Consider the following 18,679-nt stretch of genomic DNA (forward strand, 5'->3'; position numbering starts at 1 on the left):
GTTAGCGTGAAAATAATTTTGAGTCCTAAAAGGTGAGCAAAAAAAAATTGAGTACCTAAAAGGTGAAAAATTGAAGAATTGAGTACCTGATTGTACTCTTAAGTCTTAACTCATTTAGGGTGGCTCTATGTTTTGCAGTTTTGTGCCATAGGCTCATAGCCGTTTGCCTGTTTGTGAATTGATGATGGTAATTTTGTTTTTTTTTTGGGTTTTTATAATGGTAATTATTGAAAAGCAAGGTATACATTTATAAGGCAATACGAAAAATAACGATTAAGCTTATGTCAAGTAGTTTGATTTTTTAAAACCTTTTGGCGGTACATGGCCTATCGAATTATCGATATCAAGACAAGTGTAAATCCAACTACAGTCACAGAATTCCCTCCAAAGAAGGGCCTTATCATAATGACAAACCTTATCCACCAGCAAACCACTGCTTGTAGAAGACTATGGACACCAAGACTTAGAAGCTCAAATTGCTAGAGCGATTGAAACACACAGAAAGCCATGGCAGCATTGATCTGCCACCTTCAACCAACGAATTTCCACGCTAAAGGCAGGTCGGTTATTTCTTGCACAATGCAGCAGCCAACCCAGAGTAACATCAAGGTAATATGGCATTGCTCTTACCAACATGACATCTTTTTCCAGCTATAAGCAACTCTCTCGTCACTTGATCGAGGCTCATTTGATATCTTTACAGGTGATCATAAACGGTGCTGCCAAGGAAATAGGAAGGGCAGCAGTGATGGCGGTGACCAGAGCAAGAGGAATGGAGGTGGCTGGTGCAGTAGACAACTACTATGTAGGAGAAGACATTGGAAAGGTAGAATCTCCATGTCTTTGGTTAATTCATCAGAAATGTTCTATCCTTTCAAGCTTGTCTTTAAAACCTCTGTTGCAATTGATCAGCTATGTGACATGGAAGAAGCCCTGGAAATACCCATAATGAATGACCTTACAATGGTGTTGGGCTCAATTTCACAGGTAAATTACTACAGAATTTATGCCAAAAAGTATTACTCCCTTCATTCCACGTTGATTTGCATACTTGCCTCTGGCAAAAGATAGAGAAGTAGATATAAAGGAAAATGTAAGAGAAATTGTTGGGGGATGAAGACAGAAAATTACTTCAAAAGGAAAGTGTGCAACCAATTTGGGGCAGTGAATAAAAGCAAGTGTGCAAAATAATATGGGACGGAGGGAGTATAGCAAGTAATTTTCCTGCCTGACATTTACTTTGCGACATGAATTCAGTCAAAAGCAACAAGTGTAGTGGTTGATTTTACTGATCCTTCAACGGTTTATGACAATGTCAAACAGGTACAATTGTTTTCTTAATCCTCTGTACATATCTGAAATCACATACCCCTTTCGTACATAAAAAAAATTACATTTTGGAGTTAAGATATTACAAACCTCCCCTGTTCTGCTACACAGGCAACAGCATTTGGCATGAGAAGCATTGTTTATGTGCCGCGTATAGAGCTAGATACAGTGGCAGCATTATCTGCATTCTGTGACAAGGCCAGCATGGTGAGCACATGGTGAGACTATAATGAGAGAAAAAGTTCACAAGAAGTTTTAGTGAAAAGAAATCCACTATAGTTTATTACAGTAGCCGTTGTCCTTAAAGTTCTTTGCATACATTCTTTCTGAAATTTCTGAATTCTACATGAACATTCAAATCAGGGTTGCCTTGTAGCACCAACACTGTCTATAGGATCTATACTTCTTCAGCAGGCTGCAATCACAGCCTCTTTCCACTACAACAATGTGGAGATAGTTGAATCAAGACCTACTGCAAGAGTAAGCATATGCACTAAGCTCTTTTTGTACTTTTACTTAGGATTCAGATAATAAATACTCTCACACCATTTCATAATGATAAGTAAATCCACCAACCAACATTAATGATAACAGAAAACAAATTTCAAATATGACTGCAGGACAACGGAACCTACTCGAATTTGACACTCCTTAGTAACCTATCAATCCTTTTCTCCTTTGCTTGTTTCAAGACAGTAGATTTACAACTGTCAAAAGGCCACATCACAAACATCCCATATGACCATATATAATCGTGAAGGTAGTTATATATTGGTAATTAGAATTTCTAACCTTAATGTGAAACCAATTACATTTAGTCCTGTTCTAGTTCTTCTAGCAAATGATTATAGAAAGTCACACTTCCACATGATTTCTCTCTCTCTAATTTTATTTTTTTAGCATTTGAATTCAACCAGCACTCCATCAGTAGCCAACTGTGTCCACAAATCTAAAGAAAGTTTTCATGTCCTTGTTATAAAGATGTGACTGGACCAGCAAACGCAATTCATTTTGACACATTACATCTTGTCCAGCTCTTTTTTAATTTGGCTTTCTTCCTTAAATATTCTTAAACAGGGCCATCCAGGCAACCACTTGAGGAACCATATATCTATTACACTTCAAGGTCAACAAATTCTTTTTTCGAGCTTAAATATTTGTGACCCTACCAAAGACAGGATCCTCATACCAGCATGATGGTCATTGCTTTGGTTCATTAGATCATAACATTAGTATGAAATAAGTTGCTTTGGTAACAGTATCAACCAAAGTTATTTATATGGAGTACTATCTAGAATTTTAAGAAAAATGCTTCATTTAATATGGTTCAGCACTAATTTTAATATCTAGAAAAACAAATGCACTAGCAATTCCTTAACCAGTAGAATAATAAACAGCTATCAAATTGACTTCTGACTGCTTTACAGGAGCTTCCATCACAAGATGCAACTCAAATTGCCAACAACTTATCAAACCTTGGCCAGCTTTACAATAGGGAAGATATCTCAACTGATGTTGTGGTAAGATAATGATCTCATATACAGGAGATATGCTAAAAATGTTACATAGTTTAAGCACAGAGAGTTTTATAGACAACAAAAAAAGGTATAATATGTTCGAAGAATTAACAAAATTGTGCTCTGTCTCTTATTTCTGAAGGCAAGAGGTCAAGTTCTAGGAGAAGATGGAGTTCGAGTACACAGTATGGTCCTTCCAGGTCTACCCTCTGGCACAACAGTTTACTTCTCAGGCCCAGGAGAGGTTTGTCTAGCAAGTCCTCAAAGATTTAAAAAAACAAGAAAATTTTACCTCAGTTAGATTACATGGAACATACTTCTTTGACCCCCAAACCAAAATTTCTGGTTCAGGTACTAACTCTTAAGCATGAGATCACAGATGTGCAAAGCCTAATGCCAGGCTTGATTATGTCCATAAGGAAGGTTGTACGACTAAAGGTAACCAGCATTTTGTTGTTTTGCGGCTATTCTGATTGTTTGTTGAGAAAGATGTACTGCTGAATTGAGGACTTTAAGGTTTCAGACTGAATTGTCTGAGGAGTGTGTTCTGAGATACCCAAGAAAGTAAAAGTTTAGCATAGACTACAGAGGCAAAGGTGTATATATCACAAGCACAACGTTTCACTTATGAACACAGTTCCTAATCTAGAGCAATTTAGTGACAAGAGTTTCAAAAATAGATTTATCTCATATAAGAAAATTAAGAAAAGTCATAGTACCTTTTCTTTTTGAGGGAAAAAGGTAAAAAGCCATGGTTCCTAAATTTTCAATGACCTCAAGATGTCTCAGTAAGGTCTCAGTGATAATGAGTAGTGGTTAATGGTGAAATTCCACTCGAACACAGAGCTAGCTCTATTATGTCATCTGCTTCTAGCTTAGCATAATTTATTTTACTTGCTTGTTGACATTATCTGAAACCAATGTTTCTCTCCACAGAATCTGGTATATGGATTGGAGAAGCTATTGTAAAGATCAGATGTTGTTCTGTAAAGATCAGATGTTGTTCCCACAACATCAAATACTATCAGACATAGGACTTTGGAGCCTCTGTCCTTATATCTCAGACAACACTAACAGAAGTTCAAGAAAAAGAGCTAGCCCAGCAATCAGATGAAAGGAAGAATATATAACACATTGAATATGTTAAATGGCGACCACACCCAGCCATTCGGAGAGCATGCAGCATGTTAGAACTGATGAGATTACACTAACAAGACAGAACTGAACAATTTTTTTGGTCCAGAACTGAAAATATATATATATATATATATATATATATATATATATATATATATATATATATATATATATATATAATTGCAGTGTCTTCCACCAGCTGCATTATGTTATCTTTAGTCCTGTACTATTTTTGTTCATTTTGTTATTGTCTCCAAAACCTGTGCCTTAATTCTGAAACTACCTATAGTAAAAGAAATTAACTCTTTAAGCAAAAGTGTTTATTGGTTTAGAAATATGATAAATACCACCAGAATAGAGAAGATTGCAGGGTTAACCGTTTACTGAAACAATATATTTTTCACAAATTTCTCTCAACATAAAGAAGCTTATAATTCAGTTTGTACACTAAGCTAATTCTGTTGCTCAGTGTACCACATGGTCCACGCCTCTACCTCAAAATGAAGCATACTCAATCTGTGAAGAATATATACATCGTATCATTTGTCAGGAAAGGGAAACAGATATCCTTAACTATAACAGCTTGACAAGGGTACATATATATGGCCGATATAATATCAAGATCAATGTAGAGTATAATTCAAAATGCCAACTAGAGCTGTCAATTCGGGTAAATGGGTCGGGTAAAAGTGGGTCGGGTCAACTCGGGTCAGGTCAATTCGGATTAATTCCATAACCTATGCGGGTCGGGTTTGGGTTGGGTCATGCAAGTTGTAAATTGGTAAATTGGTCATTTACAGGCAAATTGGATGGTTCCAACCACCTAACTTAACTCTCGGAGGAATATAAAGAACCATGGTAAACATTTCGTCAATTTATTTTCGGGCGAAAAAAAGTCAAAAAATTCAAAAATTGAAGGCTAATATCCACGCTTTTTGAGAAATTTTGAAGGTTTCAGGACCCAGTGTAGAAAAGTTTTGATATTTTAGGGGATACATCTCGAGGTCATATAATGCCGTTTGGAACCATATATGATCATCATATATTGTCATAAATGTTCGTAGTATGCTTGAGATAATGAAATCCGTGCAAGTTGTAAACCGGTAAATTGGCCGTTTAAAGACAAATAGGATGGTTCCACCTACCCAATTGGACGCATGAAGGGTATTAGGGCCCATGGTAAACATTTCGGCAATTTTTATTTCTAGTCAAAAATAAGACAAAAAATTCCAAAATTGAGGGCTGATATCCACGCTTTTAGAAAAATTTTGGAGGTTACGAGGCCCGCTGTCGAAAAGCCTTAAGATTTTAGGGGATACATCTCGGGGTCATATAATGCCGTTTAGAACCATATATGATTATTATATGTTGTCATAAATTGGTAGGCTTGAGTTAATGAAATCAGTGCAAGTTGTAAATTGGTAAATTAGTCGTTTACCGGAAAATTGGAAGGTTCCAACCACCTAACTTAACTCTCGGAGGAATATAAGGGACCATGGTAAAACATTTCGGCAATTTTTATTTTCGGGCGGAACAAAGTCAAAAAATTCAAAACTTGAAGGCTAATATACACGCTTTTTGAGAAATTTTGGAGGTTTCGGGACCCAGAGTAGAAAAGTCTTGATATTTTAGGGGATAAATCTCGAGGTCATATAATGCCGTTTGGAACCATATATGATCATTATTTGTTGTCATAAATGTTCGTGGTAGGCTTGAATTAATGAAATTGGTGCAAGTTGTATAGCGGTAAATTGGCCGTTTAAAAACAAATTGGATGGTTCAACACACCCAATTGGACTCCCGGAGAATTTAAGGGACCATGGTAAACATTTCGGCAATTTTTATTTTTCAGGCGAAAAAAAGTCAAAAAATTCCAAAATTGAAGGTTTTCAAAATCCCAAAATTGAAGGTTTCCAAAATTCCAAAATTCCAAAAAAAAATTTGAAAATTTTTAGAGGTTTCGGGAACCAGTGTAGAAAAGTCTTGATATTTTAGGGGATACATCTCGGGGTCATATAATGCCGTTTGGATCCATATATGGTCATCATATATTGTCATAAATGTTCGTAATATGCTTGAGATAATGAAATCCGTGCAAATTGTAAACCGGTAAATTGGTCGTTTAAAGACAAATTGGATGGTTCCACCAACCCAAATGGACGCCCGGAGGGTATTAAGGCCCATGGTAAACATTTCGGCAATTTTTTTTTCTGGTCAAAAATAAGTCAAAAAATTCCAAAATTGAAGGCTAATATCCACGCTTTTAGAAAAATTTTGGAAGTTTCGGGACACGGTGTCGAAAAGCCTTAAGATTTTAGGAGATACATCTCGGGGTCATATAATGTCGTTTAGAACCATATATGATTATTATATGTTGACATAAATTGGTAGACTTGAGTTAATGAAATCAGTGCAAGTTGTAAATTGGTAAATTGATCGTTTAAAGGCAGATTGGATGGTTCCAACCACCTAACTTCACTCTCGGAGGAATATTTGGGACCATGGTAAATATTTCAGCAATTTTCATTTTCGGGCGAATAAAAGTCAAAAAATTCCAAAATAGAAGGCTAATATTCACAATTTTTGAGAAATTTTGGAGGGTTCAAGGCCTAGCGTTGAAAAGTCTTGAAATTCTATGGAATACATCTCGGGGTCATATAATGCCGTTTGGATCCATATATGATCATTATTTGTTGTCATAAATGTTCGTGGTAGGCTTGAATTAATGAAATCAGTGCAAGTTGTAAACCGGAAAATTGGCTGTTTAAAAGCAAATTAGATGGTTCCACACACCCAATTAGACTCCCGGAGGATATTAAGGACCATGTTAAACATTTCGGCAATTTTAATTTTCGGGCGAAAAAAAGTCAAAAATTTTCAAAATTGAAGGCTAATATCCACGCTTTTGAGAAATTTTGGAAATTGGGCGTTTAAAAACAAATTGGATAGTTCCACACACCCAATTGCACTCTCGGAGGATATCAGGGACCATGGTAAACAATTCTGCAATTTTTATTTTTGGGCGAAAAAAAGTCAAAAAATTCAAAAATTGAAGGATAATATCCACGCTTTTTGAGATATTTTGGAGGTTTCAGGACCCAGTGTAGAAAAGTCTTGATATTTTAGGGGATACATCTCGGGGTCATATAATGCCGTTTGGAACCATATATGATCATCATATATTGTCATAAATGTTCGTAGTATGTTTGAGATAATGAAATCCGTGCAAGTTGTAAACCGGTAAATTGGCCTTTTAAAGACAAAAAGGATGGTTCCACCAACCCAATTGGACGCCCGAAGGGTATTAGGGCTCATGGTAAACATTTCGGCAATTTTTTATTTCTGGTCAAAAATAAGTAAAAAAAATTCCAAAATTGAGGGCTGATATCCACGTTTTTAGAATAATTTTGGAATTTTCGAGGCCCGGTGTCGAAAAGCCTTAAGATTTTAGGGGATACATCTCGGGGTCATATAATGTCGTTTAGAACCATATATGATTATTATATGTTGTCATAAATTGGTAGGCTTGAGTTAATGAAATCAGTGCAAGTTGTAAATTGGTAAATTAGTCGTTTACTGGAAAATTGGAAGGTTCCAACCACCTAACTTAACTCTCGGAGGAATATAAGGGACCATGGTAAACATTTCGGCAATTTTTATTTTCGGGCGGAAAAAAGTCAAAAAATTCAAAACTTGAAGGCTAATATACAAGCTTTTTGAGAAATTTTGGAGGTTTCGGGACCCAAAGTAGAAAAGTCTTGATATTTTAGGGGATAAATCTCGAGGTCATATAATGTCGTTTGGAACCATATATGATCATTATTTGTTGTCATAAATGTTCGTGGTAGGCTTGATTAATGAAATTGGTGCAAGTTGTATTGCAGTAAATTGGCCGTTTAAAAACAAATTGGATGGTTCAACTCACCCAATTGGACTCCCGGAGAATATAAGGGACCATGGTAAACATTTCGGCAATTTTTATTTTCGGGCGAAAAAAAGTCAAAAAATTCCAAAATTGAAGGATAATATCCACGTTTTTTGAAAAATTTTGGAGGTTTCGAGAACCAGTGTAGAAAAGTCTTGATATTTTAGAGGATACATCTCGGGGTCATATAATGTCGTTTGGATCCATATATGGTCATCATATATTGTCATAAATGTTCGTAATATGCTTGAGATAATGAAATCCGTGCAAGTTGTAAACCGGTAAATTGGTCGTTTAAAGACAAATTGGATGGTTCTACCAACCCAAATGGACGCTCGGAGGGTATTAGAGCCCATGGTAAACATTTCAGCAATTTTTCTTTCCGGTAAAAAATAAGTCAAAAAATTCCAAAATTGAAGGCTAATATCCACGCTTTTAGAAAAATTTTGGAGGTTTCGGGACACGGTGTCGAAAAGCCTTAAGATTTTAGGAGATACATCTCGGGGTCATATAATGCCGTTTAGAACCATATATGATTATTATATGTTGTCATAAATTGGTAGGCTTGAGTTAATGAAATCAGTGCAAGTTGTAAATTGGTAAATATGTCGTTTAAAGGCAGATTGGATGGTTCCAACCACCTAACTTAACTCTCGGAGGAATATTAGGGACCATGGTAAATATTTCAGCAATTTTTATTTTCGGGCGAATAAAAGTCAAAAAATTCCAAAATAGAAGGCTAATATCCACGATTTTTGAGAAATTTTGGAGGGTTCAAGGCCTAGCGTTGAAAAGCCTTGAAATTCTATGAGATACATTTCGGGGTCATATAATGCCGTTTGGATCCATATATGATCATTATTTGTTGTCATAAATGTTTGTGGTAGGCTTGAATTAATGAAATCGGTGCAAGTTGTAAACCGGAAAACTGGCTGTTTAAAAGCAAATTGGATGGTTCCACACACCCAATTGGACTCCCGGAGGATATTAAGGACCATGATAACATTTCGGCAAATTTAATTTTCGGGCGAAAAAAAGTCAAAAAATTTCAAAATTGAAGGCTAATATCCACGCTTTTGAGAAATTTTGAAAATTGGCCGTTTAAAGACAAATTCGATAGTTCCACACACCCAATTGGACTCCTGGAGGATCTAAGGGACCACAGTAAACATTTCTGCAATTCTTATTTTCGGGCGAAAAAAAGTCAAAAAAATTCAAAAATTGAAGGCTAATATCCACGCTTTTTGAGAAATTTTGGAGGTTTTAGGACCCATTGTTGAAAAGTCTTGATATTTTAGGGGATACATCTCGGGGTCATATAATGCCGTTTGGAACCATATATGATCATCATATATTGTCATAAATGTTCGTAGTATGCTTGAGATGATAAAATCCGTGCAAGTTGTAAATCGGTAAATTGGCTTTTTAAAGACAAAAAGGATGGTTCCACCAACCCAATTGGACGCCCGAAGGGTATTAGGGCCCATGGTAAACATTTCGGCAATTTTTATTTCTGGTCAAAATTAAGTTAAAAAATTCCAAAATTCAGAGCTGATATCCACGCTTTTAGAATAATTTTTGAGGTTTCGAGACCCGGTGTCGAAAAGCCTTAAGATTTTAGGGGATACATCTCGGGGTCATATAATGCCGTTTAGAACCATATATGATTATTATATGTTGTCATAAATTGGTAGGCTTGAGTTAATGAAATCAGTGCAAGTTGTAAATTGGTAAATGTCGTTTATTGGAAAATTGGAAGGTTCCAACCACCTAACTTAACTCTCGGAGGAATATAAGGGACCATGGTAAACATTTCGGCAATTTTTATTTTCGGGCGGAAAAAAGTCAAATAATTCAAAACTTGAAGGCTAATATACACGCTTTTTGAGAAATTTTGGAGGTTTCGGGACCCAGAGTAGAAAAGTCTTGATATTTTAGGGGATAGATCTCGAGGTCATATAATGCCGTTTGGAACCATATATGATCATTATTTGTTGTCATAAATGTTCGTGGTAGGCTTGAATTAATGAAATTGGTGCAAGTTGTATAGCGGTAAATTGGCTGTTTAAAATAAAATTGGATGGTTCAACACACCCAATTGGACTCCCGGAGAATATAAGGGATCATGGTAAACATTTCGGCATTTTTTATTTTCAGGCGAAAAAAAGTCAAAAAATTCCAAAATTCCAAAAAAAAATTTGAAAAATTTTGGAGGTTTCGGGAACCAGTGTAGAAAAGTCTTGATATTTTAGGGGATACATCTCGGGGTCATATAATGCCGTTTGGATCCATATATGGTCATCATATATTGTCATAAATGTTCGTAATATGCTTGAGATAATGAAATCTGTGCAAATTGTAAACCGGTAAATTGGCCGTTTAAAGACAAATTGGATGGTTCCACCAACCCAAATGGACGCCCGGGGGTATTAGGGCCCATGGTAAACATTTCGGCAATTTTTTTTTCTGGTAAAAAATAAGTCAAAAAATTCCAAAATTGAAGGCTAATATCTACGCTTTTAGAAAAATTTTGGAGGTTTCGGGTCACGGTGTCGAAAAGCCTTAAGATTTTAGGGGATACACCTCGGGGTCATATAATGTCGTTTAGAACCATATATGATTATTATATGTTGTCATAAATTGGTAGGCTTGAGTTAATGAAATCAGTGCAAGTTGTAAATTGGTAAATTGGTCGTTTAAAGGCAGATTGGATGGTTCCAACCACCTAACTTAACTCTCGGAGGAATATTAGGGACCATGGTAAATATTTCAGCAATTTTTATTTTCGGGCGAATAAAAGTCAAAAAATTCCAAAATAGAAGGCTAATATCCACGATTTTTGAGAAATTTTGGAGGGTTCAAGGCCTAGCGTTGAAAAGTTTTGAAATTCTATGGGATACATTTCGGGGTCATATAATGCCGTTTGGATTCATATATGATCATTATTTGTTCTCATAAATGTTCGTGGTAGGTTTGAATTAATGAAATCGGTGCAACTTGTAAACCGGAAAATTGGCCGTTTAAAAGCAAATTGGATGGTTCCACACACCCAATTGGACTCCCAGAGGATATTAAGTACCATGTTAAACATTTCGGCAATTTTAATTTTCGGGCGAAAAAAAGTCAAAAATTTTCAAAATTGAAAGCTAATATCCACGCTTTTGAGAAATTTTGGAGGTTTCTGGCCTAGTGTTGAAAAGTCTTGAAATTCTATGGGATACATCTCGGGGTCATATAATACCGTTTATAACCATATTTGATAACTATTTGTTGTCATAAATGTACGTGGTAGACTTGAATTAATGAAATCGGTGCAAGTTGTAAACCGGTAAATTGGCCGTTTAAAAACAAATTGGATAGTTCCACACACCCAATTGGACTCCCAGAGAATATAAGGGACCATGGTAAACATTTCTGCAATTTTTATTTTCGGGCGAAAAAAAGTCGAAAAATTCCAAAATTGAAGGCTAATATCCACGTTTTTTGAAAATTTTTGGAGGTTTTGGGACCTAGTGTAGAAAAGTCTTGATATTTAAGGAGATACATCTCGGGGTCATATTATGCCGTTTGGAACCATAAATGGTCATAATATATTGTCATAAATGTTCGTAATATGCTTGAGATAATAAAATCCGTGCAAGTTGTAAACCGGTAAATTGGCCTTTTAAAGACAAATTGGATGGTTCCACCAACCCAATTGGACGCCCGGAGGGTATTAGGGCCCAGGGTAAACATTTCGGCAATTTTTCTTTCTGGTCAAAATTAAGTTAAAAAATTCCAAAATTGAAGGCTATCCACGCTTTTAGAATAATTTTTGAGGTTTCGGGGCTCGGTGTCGAAAAGCCTTAAGATTTTAGGGTATACATCTCGGGGTCATATAATGCCATTTAAAACCATATTTGATTATTATATGTTGTCTTAAATTTGTAAACTTGAGTTAATGAAATCAGTGCAAGTTGTAAATTGGTCATTTACATGCAAATTGGATGGTTCCAAACACCTAACTTAATTCTCAGAGGAATATAAGGGACCATGGTAAACATTTCGGCAATTTTTATTTTCAGGCGAAAAAATTCAAAAATTGCAGCCTAATATCCACGCTTTTTGAGAAATTTTGGAGATTTCGGGACCCAATGTGGAAAAGTCTTGATATTTTAGGGGATACATATCGAGGTCATATAATACCGTTTGAAACCATATATGATCATTATTTGTTGTTATAAATGTTCGTGGGAGGCTTGAATTAATGAAATCGGTGCAAGTTGTATGGCAGTAAATTGACCGTTTAAAAGCAAATTGGATGGTTCAATACACCCAATTGGGCTCCCGGAGGATATAAGGAATCATGGTAAACATTTCGGCAATTTTTATTTTCGGGCGAAAAAAAAGTCAAAAAATTCCAAAATTGAAGGCTAATATCCATGTTTTTTGGAAAATTTTAGAGGTTTCAGGAACCAGTGTAGAAAAGTCTTGATATTTTAGGGGATACATCTCGGGGTCATATAATGCTGTTTGGATCCATATATGGTCATCATATATTGTCATAATTGTTCGTAGTATGCTTGAGATAATGAAATCTGTGCAAGTTGTAAACCGGTAAACTAGCCGTTTAAAGACAAATTGGATAGTTCCACCAACTCAAATGGACGCTCGGAGGGTATTAGGGCCCATGGTAAACATTTCGGCAATTTTTCTTTCCGGTAAAAAATAAGTCAAAAAATTCCAAAATTGAAGGCTAATATCCACGCTTTTAGAAAAATTTTGGAGGTTTCGGGACACGGTGTCGAAAAGCCTTAAGATTTTAGGGGATACATCTCGGGGTCATATAATGCCGTTTAGAACCATATATGATTATTATATGTTGTCATAAATTGGTAGGCTTGAGTTAATGAAATCAGTGTCAGTTGTAAATTGGTAAATTGGTCGTTTAAAGGCAGATTGGATGGTTCCAACCACCTAACTTAACTCTCGGAGGAATATTAGGGACCACGGTAAACATTTCGGCAATTTTTATTTTCAGGCGAAAAAAAGTAAAAAAATTCCAAAATTGAAGGCTAATATCCACGCTTTTTGAAAAATTTTAGAGGTTTCGGGGCCTAGTGTCGAAAAGTCTTAAGATTTTATGGGATACATCTAGGGGTCATATAATGCCTTTTGGAACCATATATGATCATTATTTGTTGTCATAAATGTTCGTGGTAGGCTTGAATTAATGAAATCGGTGCAAGTTGTAAACCGATAAATTGGCCGTTTAAAGACAAATCGGATGGTTCCACACACCCAATTGGACTCTCGGAAGATATAAGGGACCATGGTTAACATTTCGGCAATTTTTATTTTCGAGCGAAAAAAAGTCAAAAAAAATCCAAAAGTGAAGGGTAATATCCACGTTTTTTGAGAAATTTTGGAGGTTTTGGGTAAAGCTGTCAATTCGGGTAAACGAGTCGGGTTGGGGTCGGGTCAATTCGGATTAATTCCATAAGCTATGCGGGTCGGGTTTGGGTTTGGTCATGCTTGAGTCGGGTCACGTCGAGTCAAACTTTTTTTCGGGTTTGGGTCGGGTTTAGGACGGGTTAATAACAGGTCGGGTTACATTCGGGTCGGGTGAATAATAGGTTAGGTTTAATCCGGGTTTTGACAATTTAAAACGGGTTAGAGTAATTCTCGGGTTCGAGTCGGGTTCGGTTCAAATCAATAATTTACGGGTTAGAATTAGGTCGGGTCATTCTCGGGTTTGAGTCGGGTTCGGTTTAAGTCAATAATTTGCGGATTTAAATCAGGTCGGGTCATTTTCAAGTCGGGTCATTCTCGGGTTCAAGTCGGGTTCGGTTTAAGTCAATAATTTGCGGGTTATAATCAGGTTGGGTCAATTCTAAGTTGGGTCATTCTCGGATTCAAGTCGGGTTATGTTCTAGTCAATAATTTGCAAGTTACAATCAGGTCGGGTCATTTCCAAGTCAAGTCGTATTTGGGTTATGTTCCACTAACTATAATTAGATAATTATCATTTTTATCTAGCTAATTATTTTCTTTTATTATATTATATATGGCAATATACTAGGGAATTATAGTATATAATTTAGGAAGATATATTTAACTCTTAAATTTGAGGATGCAGCTTCTTTCTTTTGTTGGCGTGGACCGACTTGGTCTCCCTAGACAAAATGCTTTGATCAACAATAATAAGGTGGTCTAAATTGCATTTAAGGTGATTGAAATCGAGTCAGGAACAATTTGGGTTGAATTTAGGTCGGGTCAATAACAGGTCGTGTTGATTTCAAGTCGGGTTAGTAACATATCGGGTTAAATTTTTGGGTCGGGTTAGTAATAGGTCTAGTAAAATTCGGGTCGAGTCAATAACAAGTCGGGTTGAATTTGGGTCAGTTCAATAACAAGTCGGGTTGATTTCGGGTCGGATTAGTAACAGGTTGGGTAAAATTCGAGTCAGGTTAGGAACGGGTCGGGTTGAAATCAGGTCAGGTTAGTAACAAGTCGGGTTAAATTTGGGTTTTGACGGGTTAAAACGGGTTTGGGTCAATTTCGGTTCAAGTCGGGTTCGGTTCACGACTTCAGGTCAATAATTTACAGGTTACATTCGGGTCGTGTCATCTCCAGGTGAGTTCATGTTCGGGTTCGAGTCTCACATACTCGGGTCTAGGGTTGGTTTCAGGTCGGGTTTGTGTCACCATTTTTCAGGTTTAGATGGGTCTGTTAATAATCGGGTTTGAGTCGGTATTTCGGGTCGGGTCAACTTTTGACGGCTTTACTGCCAACACAATTGACACATGTCAAACAAGTGGTCTGAGGAAAAAAAAATTCTTGGGCTGCCTCAGTACCTCTGATAGGACAAATAGGTATCCTGAAGCAAAAGGAGAGTTATGATAATTAGGAGCTATAATTTTGGCCTCACCTTAAATTTTCTGGCTATCGCTTTTGTCCACAACATATCTTTCTCGTCATAGGCAAAGCTTATGCTTGAAGCTAGAAGCACAAATCCCACATCATTCTCCTCCCCCATGCCCTGTGTTTTTGCAGAGCAAAGTGGCTGTATTAAAATAGAACCAGTCTCCTCAGGAATAGCCTCCTCCAGCACTGAACCTGTAATAAAATGAACAGTGTACCATTATTTCAAGAAAAACAAATGCACAGATAGGAGCACCTTTGGGATACATCATACATGCATTTCAGCAAGTTGGAGAGTCATAATAAGGTTGTCGCACAAGATTATTAACTCATAATTTTGATATTCTTCTTTGCCATTAAAAATTCATTGGAATGTCCATAAGCAAAGAGGAAGCCTCTCCTTGGTCATCTAATGACCAAAGTTCATATACAACACCAAAACAAGACTTATTGCCTTCGAAGAACGCCGCCATAAGTCACGGAAAGAGTCCACTCAAAAGCCAGGGATCATATATCTTCGCAAAAACAGAACATATGACAATGGCCCAGCCTGATCCTAACTGCTATATAATCAATCTCTACGAATAATTTCGCCCAAAGGATTCATTCTATGTCCACCAAGTTTATACTTTATCTATGAATTTATCCCATTGAAATCGTTACTAGTCGTGCTAAAAGATGCACTGTGAACAAAAGGATAAGAAATAAATTGTAAGGACTAAAGTTTTATAGGCTCCCAAACCATTCACCCAAGTTTGATCGGCTACTTTGACCACATAATCCATAGAAAATACCTCTCGGACTCATGTTTTAGGCTATTAATCATAATAGGTCAATGGTGAATTTCTTCTAGAGCAGGGTGAGGAATACCAAGGAAAACTTGGAGAAGTGAATCCTTAATAGCATTACACCTAAGTTCTTTCACAGCCACCAATTGTAATCAAATCTGCACACACGTCAAGAGTTTTTGTTGAGGAGTCTTTCAGGCTCCCAACTCCCATGTATCACCTATGTTTCATTTTGGTAATCTTAGTTTTGACCACACATAACACAATTCCCATATGGCCTACCGAGCAATAACCACATGACAAAAATGCTATAAATTACAGACACACCCTCATAGAAACAAATGAAGATTAGAACTATAAGAAGGAAATTTGGAGAGACCTTAATCACCATAGGTTCATACCCAGCAAGGAGTTGCTTTAGATAGTATAGTAAACTATTAAACGTAATAGTAAAATTCACTAGGAAAGCATAAAAATTAAATGATTCAAATTCCCTAGTTTTGTAATAAATGGAGGATTCATCAGAAGGTATTATTCAGTAGATATAGTCATATCGATTAATAGTAATAGTAATAGTAATAGTAAGCCATATCATAATTCACCTGTGCTTTGGGAAAAATAGAGTGTCTCCTTCAAATCAGACAGACCATATTTCTTTATCTTTTCCATAAACCAGTTGACAATCCCATCCTTTGATAGATTTTCTGGTAAGTTCCAATAGCCACGGACACAGATCACATCTTGCAAAGATACAAGCTGAAATATAGAAAGAGTTTTTGTAAGAACTTATCAACCCATCAAAGGCTTTTTTTGTTGGGGGTGCAGAGGTGAGGGGTGGGGAAGGGGTGGCATGCAAATATTATGCATCATATCCCATAACTAATGTGAGCTTACCACTGAGACAGATTTTGTATTACGTAGTAGAATATATGTTGTCCAAGCAAGGTCCTCCTTCAGGGTATTTGTAACATTGGGGGACATTACAAAGATTTGTTGAGCACGTACAGGAAGAGCTGTTAGCTTTTCTGGTGTTGCTCCCTGTATGGTATTAAGATATCAGTCTAAAGAGCTATCAAGATTCATACTTCCCACATACTAGCTACATCCAGATTATACTATCTAGTGGCTACCGACTCTAAAAAATAAGCAAAAAGGTGCCAACCTAAATATGACCAAGGGAAGTAACAAAACACACACACACGCGCGCGCGCGCGCGCGCGCGCGCGCACACACACACACATTCCATGCTGCTATAATAGACACACACACATTCCATGCTGCTATAATAGTCATTGAATTATGTGGACACCTTGTTTTAGCGCACGCAAGCGCACACACACACACACATTCCATGCTGCTATAATAGTCATTGAATTATGTGGACACCTTGTTTTAGTTTTAGTTTCAGTTTGAACTGATTGCAAAAACAAAAATGGTATGATGTTTAAAAAGTTCTTAAGGTGCAAAGTATCTATCGCACTTTGTGGAAGCCTGGCAAGATTACCAGCAAACTGTTAATTTTATAACAAATCTCCATAAAGTATTGAGCGACATCCCCTAGCACTTATGGATAATATTTAGTTATCCACAATAGTAGATGGCAATCAATTCACTTAGTTTTTATATATGTGAATGGTTTACAAGTTTTACAACATCTAGGTGACTTTCATCATATCAAAATAGTTTAGACCTCACTTAGCTACTTGGAGGAGTGTGTACCCTGTGTATAAGGATGTTAGAGCATTTTATTGCGCCATTTAGATTGATCTTCATGGAATCACATTTAAATCAAGAAAATTGATGGTGTAGACATTGCATGATAAATGTTAACTTCTCAATAGCATAACATTAACCGATTGAAGTCCCTATCCTTAATAGGCTTTACTATAATAGCTTGATAAACCAATTGAAAAACCAGCAGATGTAGAATATAATAATAGAAACTATACAACACAACTTAACATACAGCTTTACCTAGAGAAAGGATTCTTCTTTTATACTCCCTATTAAACTATCATTATAGTCTCAAAAATCAAATCAAACACTAATCAATCCAATTTTTACTAGCAAAAAGCGTAATTGATAAACAATAAACGAAATTTAGCATAAAACTTTACCTTGAGAAATCTTCCCACATAAGGAAGTGACGCAGAGAAAGCCGCCAATGATAGACCCAAAGCCTCAGAAACCTAAGAACACAATTCAATGAAAATTACTGGTCAAACAATAATTATCACAACAATCAATCAATCAAAGTAAGCTATCGACTTACAAGCTGAGCTGAGGTTACAGGGGAACTCGAACCGGCAAAATGGTTGAGAACAAGAAGAGATCCAAAACCATAACCAATCCATCTGGGCAAGTAAGATTCATCCAACCAAGATATTCCTACAAAAACCCAGTTCATTTATATAAGCAAATTAATTGAAATAGTAAACAAATCTCAAATCATAGAATAATGCACACAAGGTGTTTGTGTTTCTGCCTCAGAGAAAGATGAACTAACCGAAGGTAAATCGAAGTACAGAGAGGTTTATTTGTTGCTCGGAATTTGTGGGTGTCGAAGAATCATCAAGCTTGGCTGATAATTTCAAAGATTTTCTGGGATTTCTTCTGGTAACTACGCCATGAAGATGATGATGACAAGAGTTGGCGCGAAATGGGAATGCTAGGTTTAACGGTACCAACTGATTTCCAATTAGAATACCCATTTCTTTTTTAGTTCGAAAATACTGGAAAAAGTATATAAAAACACAATTGTTTCAGAATATTGCAAATCTTTTTTCAGAGATTCTACGTATATGTGTGAATTGGACAAGTAATCAATGGCTGAGATTTTAATTTGATGTTATAATAATTTCTATAGCTAAATTACCTTAAAACTAACAAAAAATTTAAGTATGATTAATTTAAGGGTTTTTCTATATATAGTAACCCTATTTTTTTTTCACTTTTCTACGTTGTGCCCCAATATATATCACTTTCTACACTGTAACCCCAATATATTTTTTGTTTGCATACAGTAACCCTGCCGTTAAAAAATTCTATTAGTGGGGCCCACTCTCCATTATAAATATTTT

The 18,679-nt window shown here is 36.3% G+C and overlaps 2 protein-coding genes across 4 annotated transcripts; one reads left to right on the forward strand and one right to left on the reverse strand.

Moving 5' to 3' along the window:
- The first annotated feature begins 345 nt into the window (after nucleotides 1-345).
- On the forward strand, nucleotides 346-4,078 carry LOC145631484 (dihydrodipicolinate reductase-like protein CRR1, chloroplastic). Its single transcript, XM_081683577.1, has 10 exons — nucleotides 346-609; nucleotides 704-826; nucleotides 913-987; nucleotides 1,258-1,323; nucleotides 1,441-1,536; nucleotides 1,693-1,809; nucleotides 2,757-2,849; nucleotides 2,989-3,090; nucleotides 3,198-3,284; nucleotides 3,783-4,078. The coding sequence occupies exons 1-10, from the start codon at nucleotides 508-510 to the stop codon at nucleotides 3,813-3,815; spliced, it is 894 nt and encodes a 297-aa protein (XP_081539703.1). The 5' UTR covers nucleotides 346-507; the 3' UTR covers nucleotides 3,816-4,078.
- LOC145631483 (protein COFACTOR ASSEMBLY OF COMPLEX C SUBUNIT B CCB2, chloroplastic-like) lies at nucleotides 914-18,419 on the reverse strand. 3 transcript variants are annotated; one of them, XR_014112396.1, is made up of 8 exons: nucleotides 18,106-18,419; nucleotides 17,872-17,987; nucleotides 17,717-17,788; nucleotides 16,494-16,637; nucleotides 16,202-16,355; nucleotides 14,819-15,006; nucleotides 1,420-1,517; nucleotides 914-1,057 (listed from the first exon to the last, which is right to left on the reverse strand). XR_014112396.1 is itself a non-coding variant. In XM_081683575.1 (7 exons), exons 1-7 carry the CDS (start codon nucleotides 18,308-18,310, stop codon nucleotides 1,470-1,472), a joined length of 927 nt encoding a protein of 308 aa, XP_081539701.1. In that variant the 5' UTR covers nucleotides 18,311-18,418; the 3' UTR covers nucleotides 1,378-1,469. The 3 variants fall into 3 exon arrangements, 2 of the variants coding, with proteins under 2 accessions (XP_081539701.1, XP_081539702.1); XM_081683575.1 differs by lacking the exon at nucleotides 914-1,057 and having other exon boundaries at nucleotides 1,378-1,517; nucleotides 18,106-18,418; XM_081683576.1 differs by lacking the exons at nucleotides 914-1,057; nucleotides 1,420-1,517 and adding an exon at nucleotides 4,105-4,499 and having other exon boundaries at nucleotides 18,106-18,417.
- Nucleotides 18,420-18,679: the final 260 nt, after the last annotated feature.

This window comes from Chenopodium album, chromosome 5, assembly GCF_948465745.1.
Source record: "Chenopodium album chromosome 5, dcCheAlbu1.1, whole genome shotgun sequence".
Taxonomy (NCBI): domain Eukaryota; kingdom Viridiplantae; phylum Streptophyta; class Magnoliopsida; order Caryophyllales; family Amaranthaceae; genus Chenopodium; species Chenopodium album.

Bases quoted from the DNA above. Each gene is read 5' to 3' on its own strand.
- LOC145631484 (XM_081683577.1), top strand. From the start codon at position 508: ATGGCAGCATTGATCTGCCACCTTCAACCAACGAATTTCCACGCTAAA. The intron at 1,324-1,440 runs GTACAATTGTTT...TCTGCTACACAG, and splicing joins TTTATGACAATGTCAAACAG to GCAACAGCATTTGGCATGAG. The intron at 3,091-3,197 runs GTTTGTCTAGCA...TTTCTGGTTCAG, and splicing joins ACTTCTCAGGCCCAGGAGAG to GTACTAACTCTTAAGCATGA.
- LOC145631483 (XM_081683575.1), bottom strand. From the start codon at position 18,310: ATGGGTATTCTAATTGGAAATCAGTTGGTACCGTTAAACCTAGCATTC. The intron at 17,789-17,871 runs GTAAGTCGATAG...TTGTGTTCTTAG, and splicing joins CTGTAACCTCAGCTCAGCTT to GTTTCTGAGGCTTTGGGTCT. The intron at 1,518-14,818 runs GTGAGGCCAAAA...GCCTTGTCACAG, and splicing joins CGATAGCCAGAAAATTTAAG to AATGCAGATAATGCTGCCAC.